This window comes from Mastomys coucha, unplaced genomic scaffold, assembly GCF_008632895.1.
Source record: "Mastomys coucha isolate ucsf_1 unplaced genomic scaffold, UCSF_Mcou_1 pScaffold16, whole genome shotgun sequence".
Taxonomy (NCBI): Eukaryota; Metazoa; Chordata; class Mammalia; order Rodentia; family Muridae; genus Mastomys; species Mastomys coucha.
Window position 1 is genome coordinate 77,367,191 of NW_022196898.1, and position 10,553 is coordinate 77,377,743.

Sequence of the window (10,553 nt, forward strand, 5' to 3'; positions counted from 1 at the left end):
TTTACTCTTGGGATCCAAGTCACTCATCTAGAAAAAGAAACAAAGCTTTATATTTCTCCTCCTCCTCCTCCTCCTCCTCCTCCTCCTCCTCCTCCTCCTCCTCCTCCTCCTCCTCCTCCTTCTTTGTCGTCATCGTCATCTATTTCTTCATTTTCTTCATCTTCTTCTTCCTCCTTTAACCTTTTGTCCTAGTCAGGGTTTCTATACCTGTACAAATACCATGACCAAGAAGCAAGTTGGGGAGGAAAGGGTTTATTCAGTTTAGACTTCCAAGTTGCTGTTCATCACCAAAGGAAGTCAGGACTGGAACTCAAGCAGGTCAGGAAGCAGGAGCTGATGCAGAGGCCATAGAAGGATGTTCCTTACTGGCTTGCTTCCCCTGGCTTCCTCAGCCTGCTTTCTTAGAGAACCCAAGACTACCAGCACAGGGATGGCACCACCCACAATGGGCCCTCCCACCCTTGATCATTAATCGAGAAAATGCCTTACAGATTGATCTCATGGAGATAACTCTGTGATAACTCCAGCCTGTATCTAGTTGGCATACAAAACCAGCCAGTAAACCTTTCTTTTCTTATATTTAGTATTTCCCAAGGAAGTCATTGTGGCAGTTGGATAATGCCATAGTAATTAAGTCACCTCAACATCCCATTGATATATAACTTTATTTAGTATATAGATCTGTAGACTGGACAGGGATGGGCTGATCTGTGATGGGCTCAGCTGGGAAGGGCCTGGCTCTTATATTTGGTGGTCAACTTCCCATTGGCTAACCAAAGTCACATTGCCAAGCCCAGAGACCAACTTACCAAACTACACCTTGCTCCTAGGGAGAGGCACAGCTAAGAAACAAAATGAAAATTAAAGCTATGTGCTTCATGTCACAATTGTCATCATGTTACTATTTGCACAAGGCCTGGAATGTTTATTTATGCCTTCTCCTGTGGGCTTTCAATTTCTTGCCTGTTAGCTTATCTGTAGTGTTTCTCCATCAAGTAAAAGATTAGAGCCCCAGAAGTTTGCAGTTCACAAGGTTTATTTCAGTTAGTGTAGCACATAAGCACACATAGCTAACAATATCCAGAGCATTTGTCCTTCTCGGACCTGGCACTATGCATTTAGCCTGTGGGGTCATTTTAAATGACAGCAGAGTGGGACTAGAGATAGAAACCAGCTTTGAATTTATAGAAAAAAAAAAAAAGGCTACAGAGCCCATCCCCAAGGATTATACAGTTACCTTCCAGAGAGGTAAAAACCTCAGAAAGAGTGTCTTGGCAGCCAGGGAATAAACTATAGCAAATCTAAACTGGACAAAAGCCAGTTTGATCTGACCCAGAACCTCCCTGCCCATCAGTCTACCTATTTAATAATTAGCAAGCCCCTGTCTTCCCTCAATTTGATCCTCAGTAACTGAGAACATTACTTTTACCTAGTCAAAGCAGGATGAGAAGGGGAAAGCTACTTACCAAAGATCATATAGCTAGCCAGCAGTAGAAAGACTTGAACAAGGACTTACTTTGTTTTTTGGCTATGCGGTGTGTCCCAGCTTCCAGGGCCCATCACATACACTGGCTGGGCTTCTGGAGTTATAGCTCTCTTTGAGTCATTTCTGTTCCTGTAAGTAACCCCCCAGTAAAACACATTGGCTCACCAGATTGGACTTTGGTGCTATGCTTACTTTGGTCTGTTCTCAGTTCTCTGTCCAGGGTGAGTAGGTGCTTGTTTACTTTGTTGTCTTTCCAGGACCAATGTCACACAACTCAAATGTATCCTAAGATACATGAACTTATTTCTTTATAATCACACTGCTATACCAATAAATATATTTTGAATTAAAAATTCAAATTATGAACTTTAATAGTTCAAAAATTAATCTTTTGTGGTGTCACTCACTACTTTATTTTTGAAAATAATTTTATTTTAATAGCATATCCATAAAAAAGAATACATCACACAAAAACATGGAAAATAAATTCATAGGGAGAGATTGGTTATCAATGGAATTTTTGCTGTTGTTGTTTTTCAAGACAGGGGTTCTCTGTGTAACCCTGGCTGTCCTAGAACTAACTCTGTAGACTAGGCTGGCCTTGAATTCACAGAGATCTGCCTTCCAAGTGCTAGAATCAAAGGTGTGTGCCACCACCGCCCAGCCATTAATGGAATTTGATACACGTATATCAAATGGTAGTGCTGAAGGAGAGGAGGAGGCATCATCCATTACTCTCAGGAAACCCACCTTGACCTCCCATACGGATGAAAGTACTGGATCCTGTCTCACCCTCTCCAATACTTTTCAAAGTCATCATCACACTGTATTCTCCATGCCTCTGTCTCCCCAGGTTCATAGCCAGTGACTGCTCATCTGCAGCACTCAGTGTTGCTCACTCCAAGGTTAGGACTGCTTGCTATACTAAATATGCATTGTGTAGTGTTCCTTCTTCTAGCCCCAGCCTGTTCATCCTGGCCTTCCTCATGCGCTGCTACTTCTAAGAGACTAGGAAGACAGGCTCCACCCCGATTCTCCTAAAGTACCATTTTGTATTTGCAGAACATTTACTCCACACACCCTCTGTTTTGTAAGACACGAATCTGTTATATACTATATGTTCCTATTTTGTTATAATCAGACAATCAAGCCCTTATAAGATAGAGACTGCCACTCATCTTAGCATCATTTTATGTGTATTAGTAGTTCATTAAACAGATTTGCATTTAATAACAGAATTAATTAATGACAGAATTAATAAATGACAGGCATCAAATTCATCCTATTAGACTGTATTCCACATCTAGTTTGTTATTCCGTACCATGGCACTGGGATTCATTGATCTCCTCTAAGGCACACTTTTATCCCAGTCTCCTTATAATAGCTCAATTAATTGTATTCCTGGAACCTGGCAACCATAGTGATATTGCATCTAATCATTCAAATAAAACTGCAATGAGTAGTAGCTATCACCCTCACGGTGCAGATGAGAACACTCACATTTCATGAGGGTAACCTGCCCAAAACTGGGGCTGGGAGTCAGGTTGTCTGATCTACAACACCACCAGCCCATCCCCTCACCTGTGCTGGTGGCTAGGTGTGTTTTGTTCTTTTCCTTCATTTCCTCACATTCCGAGAGCACAGAAAACTTTCATGTGTTATTTCCTCTTCACAGCACACGCCAGCATCAGGTCTGCCTCAGGAGGATCTTGTGGAGCAGAAGTGCTTACTGCAAAAATACACGCATCTCTCCTGTGACAAGGTCTTCTGCCAGCCATGGCAGAAATGTATCGATGGAACCTGTGTTTGTAAACTCCCCTACCAATGCCCCAAGAATGGCACCCCCGTGTGTGCCACCGATGGAAGAAACTACCCTACCTACTGTCACCAGAAGAGTTTTGAATGTCTTCACCCAGAGATAAAGTTTTCAAATAATGGAACATGCACAGATCAAGGTAGGAAAGCAAGCTATTGGAACAAGCGGGCAGGGATCTGCCATCCTTTTGCTCACAAAATGCTTTTGCCGTGAAATATTTTAATGACAACTTCAAATTCTTTAGACCATGGCTTCTTAAACTTTGTTCCATTCATGATCCCCCTTTCACTCAGAAAGATTTTAAGTGACTGAAAATATCCCAGGTGCTTTGGACTGTCTGCAGCGGCTGACTATGATTTGCCTCATGCTCTAGCGGAGGTGTGGTTTTGCCAGCTGCACTAGTTTCTGTGATTGTGTGACATTTGGAACTCTGGGAACTTTTCAGAGGGTATATAAGTATTAGGGTCCAGAATGGTTGTTGGTCTTTCCGGGGGTTGGGTGTGGTTTGTTAGTAGTCACACTCAAAAGAAGAAACAAACAAAAAAAAAAAATAGATTCAGGGCTCTCTCTCCCCCCTCTATCCTCCTTTCTCTCTAATATTGTGATAGTGGATGAAACCTGGAGGGATAAAGTGTAGGAAAAAGAAGAAGAACCCACAAAGTAGCAAAGACACATGGGTGTGCTTATTTTCACATGAGTTAAATTTTGCCTGAGGGGCTGGCACGATGGCTCAGCGGGTAAGAGCACTGACTGCTCTTACGAAGGTCCTGATCCACAGCAAGGTCCCAGCAACCACTTAATGGCTCACAACCACCCGTAATGAGATCTGACACCCTCTTCTGGTGTGTCTGAAGACAGCTACAGTGCACTTATATATAATAATAAACAAATCTTTGGGCCAGAGCAAGGAGGAACTGAGCAAGCAAAGTTGACCGAAGCTAGCAGGGCCGACCAGAGAGAGCAGAGGTCCTAAATTCAATTCCCAACAACCACATGAAGGCTCACAACCATCCGTACAGCTACAGTGTACTCATATACATAAAATAAATAAATAAATCTTTTTTAAAAATCTTGCCTGAATATTTGACCGTGCAGAATATAATCATCAGTGCTTTTCTAATATTTTGATTTTAGAGTCCATCAGTGCTGAGAATTTTGCTTCATATAAATACATAGTACAACGTGGCAGAAGTATGTTTACGACCATTTCTGAAATTGTTAGAAATCCTGTCCTGATCTCAAGCCAAAATTCCCTTAATTGGCTTTTTTTTTTTTTATTTTAAATACACCACTGAAGTCAGGAACTTAAATAGCAATTAAAACAAAAATCAAACATTCTGATTCAATCCAACCCAAAGACACACTATGTGCTACAAAACTGATGGCAGGAAAATTCTAGAAGTTTTTGTTTTCTGTAATTAAACTGTTATGATCCTGTATAAGCAAAAAGCTTTGTATGACATACAGGAGAGAATAAAAAGACACAGTAGTCTTGAGTCTGAGCCAAAGTACTTCTGGAGCATTCACTCCCATTGCATGGCATGGCGCATGCTCAGTGAAAAGTGCAGAATTGTGTATTCAGAACTACGGTTGTAGTGAAGTCATGTGAAGCAACATTGCCATGCACTGCCAGAAACACCTTAGTTTCATTATACTTTTTTTTTTTTTTAAAGACATAGTTATTCTGTGTAGCCCTGGCTGTCCTGGAACTCTCTTTGTAGACTAGGCTTGTCTTAAACTCATAAAGAACCACCTGCCTCTCTGCCTCCTGATCACTGGGATTAATCCAGTGCCACCACCAGCTAGCTATAAGTTTGATCTTTAATTAATATTTGTTTGTGTTTGTGGGAACTTTTTACCAACTTTTGCCACCTACAATCAATTAAGCAACCCAGTGTAGGGAGGGTCATGACCCATCATTCTAAAGCTGTCTTTAGATAGTAGTGATTGAAGTGATAACCAGGGGTCCATCGTGGGAACACAGCTGTTCCTTGAGTCAAGTGGTTCTGAGGTGGTGCTCTTTGCTGCTCAGCCCTTGGGGATCTCCTAAGTCTTGCTTCTGCTGGGTTAAAGAGATTAGTCAACAGGCTATCCACTCGGTAGTCAGTTAAAAGGTCTTGCTATGAGGGGGCTGGAGCCACGGTTCAGCGGTTGAGAGAGATCCTTGTTTTTCCAGTGCACCAGATTTTGGACCCCAAGTACCAATGTTGGGTGGCTTACAATTGCCTGTAACTTCTGTGCAGGAGAGTCAAAACCCTTTTATGGCCTCTGTTGGTAGACACACACACACACACACACACACTCACACGGAAGTAGGGAGAGGGAGAGGAGAAAGGGAGGGAGAGGAAGAGGGAGGGGTAGGGAGACTGGGTCTAGCATAAGGTTTTGAATGCCCCGCCCCCAGTGGCATAACTCCTCTGACAAGGCTGTACCTCCTCCCCAAACAGTTCCACCATCTGGAGACTACCATTTAAATACATGAGCCTTTGGGGCCATTAACATTCATAACCAGCACAGTTAGCAAAGCGAGTTCAAATTCACTAGCTTTACCATGTGGGTAAGTGGTGTTGAAGGGCTGGAGAATTTTAGAATTTTAAAATAAGAGCATTTAATAGAAATGTGTCAGTAGGAATGTATAATGTATAACTTTTACCTAAAAGGGCATGGTAAACCTCAGTAAGGAGCCAAGAATGTAGACTAATCAGTTCCAGGAACTTGGCTAACTCAGAGCCTCAGGGCTCTGGTTCCCAAGACCTGCCCCTCCTCTGATCCACAATGAGGGTAGAACTAGGAATGAATGAAGGTCAACTGGTTCATGAGGCTCTCCACCCCGACGACCAGTAGATGAAGATTACATTCCTAGAAGGAATATGTTCCCCTCCCTAACTGACTGAATACCTTGGGTTGGAATTCCCCCTCACTCCCCCTGGTTTGTGTTTTTTCCCTTTAAATACCCCTTACTCCTTGTGCTCTGGGTCCAACTCCTCTGGCCTGCAAGGTTACAAGATCGACCCCCGTACTGGCCTATCCCAAATAAACCTCGTGCACTTGCAGCAAGATCGGTCTCTCGAGAGTTATTGGGTGGTCGTGTCATCCTGAGACTTGAGTGAGGGTCTCCCGAGCTCCAGGGTCTTTCAGTGTCTCGGATTTGAAGTAAGTGTAACCATTTTTGAGGACTGATGTGAGAATTAGCTCTCAGAAAATAATAGCATATCATTTGCTAAAATCATTACGGCGTTGAAAGTTAACTTGAAATTAGATATTTTAAGAAAGATAAGTGAATAGGAGAGAAAATAAATACTCAAATATTGTCCATCCTTTTGGTTTTTCATTTCAGGAAAGTTTAATGTTTCCTTAATTTATGGAAGCACAGACACAGAGGGAATTGTTCAGGTCAAACTTGTGGACCAAAATGAGAAAATGTTCATATGTAAAAATAGCTGGAGCGTGGCGGAGGCCAATGTGGCCTGCTTCGACCTTGGATTTCCACTGTGAGTACTCGTCTCAGAGGAGTTACCTCACAAGTAATCTCTTTAAATCTATTCTTTTATATATAATCTTACTCTTTGAGAATTCCATACAAGGCTATAATATATTTTGGTAGCATCTTTCCATATTATCTCTGCATCACATTTCCTTCCTCCCAACACTATGTATTTCCCTTTTTCTTTCCTTTCCTTTTCTTTTCTTTTTTTTTTTTCTCTCACTTTTTATAACCCACTTAGTCCTTTCAAAGCTGATAGTATGAGCTTGGGTGGAGAGCCATTCACTGGAGCATGAATAGTGGCCACACGCCCCAAAGAAAAAAAAAACGACTCCCTACCCTGTAGCTATCAATTGCCAAGAGCTCCTCAGCTGGGAGCCGGTCCTCACGTGTCTCTCCCCCACCCACTCAGGATTTTTTTTTTTTTTACTGGCTTGATTTTGTGTAGATGTTGTGCAGGGAGCCGAGCTGCTATGAGTTCATGAGTGGGCCTTTTATGATTTGTGTGAGCCACAGTATACTTCTGATTTTTTGTAGTTGTAGCCTGTAACCTGTCATTTCCACCAAGCAGTGAAGTCTTGGTCTTTAATTCCTTGGTATTTTTTGTTTTCCCATAAATTGCCTAAGTTCACAGACAGATTTCTCTGATTTCAGCCAGTGAGGATTATTGGCATTTAATATCTCTTCTTTGCTTTGACTTTTGAGGCAGAGTCTCATGTAGTCCAGACTGGCCTCAAACTCACCATGGAGCCAAGGATGACCTTCAACCTTTGCCCTCCTGCTACCACCTCCAAAAATGCTTTGATTATAGGCCTGTGCCACCACCCCTAGCTGACGTAGTGTTGGAAATGAAATCCAATGCTTTGTGCATGCTCTGCAAGCACACAACCAACCAACTGCAGCCCCAACCCCATTTATCATATTTTCGGCAATTTTACATGTGAAATTTTTCGTAGTGGCTTTTTTTTTTTTGTATGACTATTCTGTATCTTCATTATAGACTCAGAAACTAGAAATACTCTCTTGTGTTCTTTTTTTGCCTTTCATTCTAATCTTATTTAAATTATTTAATTATTATTAATTATTATTTAATTATTTAAATTAACTTATATTAAATTAGTATTTTATTGCTGATTATTAGTATTTTATTTCTGATGCATCTTTGTTCAACTTTTCATTTTAACACATTTTCCCCTAAAGAGAAGCCAGAAACAACTAAATAGCCTAGAATAACTGCTCGCTGTGAGTCATTATTTCTGGGCTGTTGGGAAGCTGAGGAAGGTTCTCGTCACACATTGTGAACAAACTGAGAAGTCAAAGAATAGTATTATAATATTTACCTTTTGCATTGCACTGGCTAAAACCACGTAGGAGAGAAACTTAACAACAGAAAATACACATTTTGCCTCTCAGTTCCAGAGGGCTCCGTCTGTCATGGCCGGGTCTATTGTTCCTAGGTCAGAGGTGAGGCCGATTGTCATGGAGATAGAAACATGTAGGAAAGCATTCTCATGGTGGACAAGAGACAAACAGACCCAGAGGGGCCAAAGACAAGATGCGGCCCCCAAGTATATGCCCCACTGACCTACTTCCTCTAAGGAGACTCCACCCATTTGGCATCCCAAATAAGACTATCATATTATGAGTACACCAAGGGATTAAATCACTCATTAGGTCAGAGCCATCATGAACTAGTTCTCTCTGGAAACGTTCCTTATCACAGACACAGCCAGCAGTGTGCTTTCCTAAAGAGAACGTCAGAATTGACAATAAAAATTAATCTCCAGAGATGCCAAAATACAGTCTTAATACTATCAAGGTTCAGTCAGAGATATAGTTTATTATAAAAGCCAAATGCAGCTGTTAGGGTTCAAACAAGCTGACCTCCCAAGTCTTAAGCAATAATGAGATCAACCACGTAAGACTTCCAAAGCAGGAGCAGGTGTGAAGACTCCTCAAAAGAAATGATGAGGGGCTGGAGAGATGGCTCAGTGGTTTAAGAGCACTGACCGCTCTTCCAGAGGTCCTGAGTTCAATTCCCAGCAACCACATGGTGACTCACAACCACCCATAATGAGATTGGATGCCCTCTTCTGGTGTGTCTGGAGACAGCAACAGTATATTCACGTATATAAAATAAATAAATCTTTAAAAAAAAAAGGAAGAAAAGATGAAAAATATTTCTGTATTGACATTTATGGATGTATACTTCCAGAATCCTCTGATCAAGACAACTCACTGTCCTTTTGAAGGAACAAAATGGCATAATAAGGAGAAGTCAGGAATGGCTTTCTCTGACGGGAAGGAAACATTAAATAAAGGAAAGCAAACCTCCTTAATACAATCGGGAAAACAGGACTCCCTGAATGTTTGCTGTGTTTTCAACCCTGAATGGTTGGTTGAAATGGATTATTTCAGTTACTCTTTCCAAAACCCCAGAGGTATTTAGGCTTAAGTAAAGATCTTAAGGCCGAGAGAAGAAGAATGTCAGTGTCTTCTACAGTCTCGAAATCATTTGGGGGGAAGTTTTTCTGTAGAGCCTTACTTCCTGTGACAAGGTTACAAATACAAAGTTTGTTTTTCCAGCAGTTTTCACTCCTTCTGTTTGCAGGGGTGTTCGTGACACACAAGCAAGGTTTAACATACCCGTAAATCTTCATATAAACACCACCGAGTGCCTGCATGTACGCTGCCGGGGAATAGAGACGACTTTGGCAGAGTGTACCTTTACCAGGAGGAGAACTAAGACTCCCCATGGCTTGGCGGGTGTAGTGTGTTACACACAGGATGCAGGTTGGTAGAGCACTCCCATCAAGAATCGTTCATTTCATCAGAGCCTATAGGAAATAAGCAATGATGGATGTGCGGTTGTCAAGGAGACAATGATACCCCTACTAAGTTTTGAAGTTTAGAACTTATATTTGGGACTCTCACTGTTCTTTCTTTGCCACTCAAAACCTGCTATCCAGGTCCTGTATGAAAGCTAAATGACCTGCCTCCTCTCTGCTTCCCTGAACACGAGGAACCAAATAACCATAGCAGATAAGTGCAGGAAACGTAGAGATGCCTTGGCACCTCTTCTGAGCATCCAGTTTTATGTATGTTATGTGTATTTCTTTAAAATGCTTACGTGACCATCCTATCCCCAGAGATCACAGTCACGTTGCTCCTCTATCCTAACTTAGAAATATTTTGCTATATGTATGGGGACGAGGACCAGAATCCTCTCTTTTTCAGTACTAAGAAAATCAAAGAACATGTCAGTGTTCTGGCCAGGAGTAGAGGCTGGGTTAGTGCCAGAGCAAAACAGCTAAGGGGAAATAGTATCCCCGCACCGAGACACGCTCTAGGCTGAGTCCTCTGGCCTAGCAACCAATACAGTTAATGATTTGTTTGTTTATTTATTTATTTATTTTAAAGATTTATTTATTATATGTAAGTACACTGCAGCTGTCTTCAGACACTCCAGAAGAGGGCACCAGATCTCATTATGGATGGTTGTGAACCACCATGTGGTTGCTGGGATTTCAACTCAGGACCTTTGGAAAAGCAGTCGATGCTCTTAACTGCTGAGCCATCTCTCCTGCCCGATTTGTTTCAGTTTTATCTTCAGATTATTTATTTGTGTTGGTGTTTAGTTTTAATAATCATACATGTATACAATACATTATACACATTATTATATTACATATATTACATAAATAAATTACCTGCTAGTAACCTCTATTGTTTGCTGCTTCTGAGTGAGCCTTTTGCTTTCATTACT

General features: G+C 41.5%; 1 protein-coding gene across 1 annotated transcript in view; it reads left to right on the forward strand.

Annotated features, from left to right (window-relative positions):
• The window catches only part of Cfi (complement factor I), a 34,601-nt gene that overhangs the window by 5,840 nt on the left and 18,208 nt on the right, over positions 1 to 10,553 (forward strand). Inside the window, exons 2-4 of the mRNA XM_031376171.1 lie at positions 3,163 to 3,442; positions 6,641 to 6,794; positions 9,399 to 9,580. Of these exons, the coding sequence (XP_031232031.1) occupies positions 3,163 to 3,442; positions 6,641 to 6,794; positions 9,399 to 9,580 (616 nt within the window). The remainder of the gene's footprint in view (positions 1 to 3,162; positions 3,443 to 6,640; positions 6,795 to 9,398; positions 9,581 to 10,553) is intronic.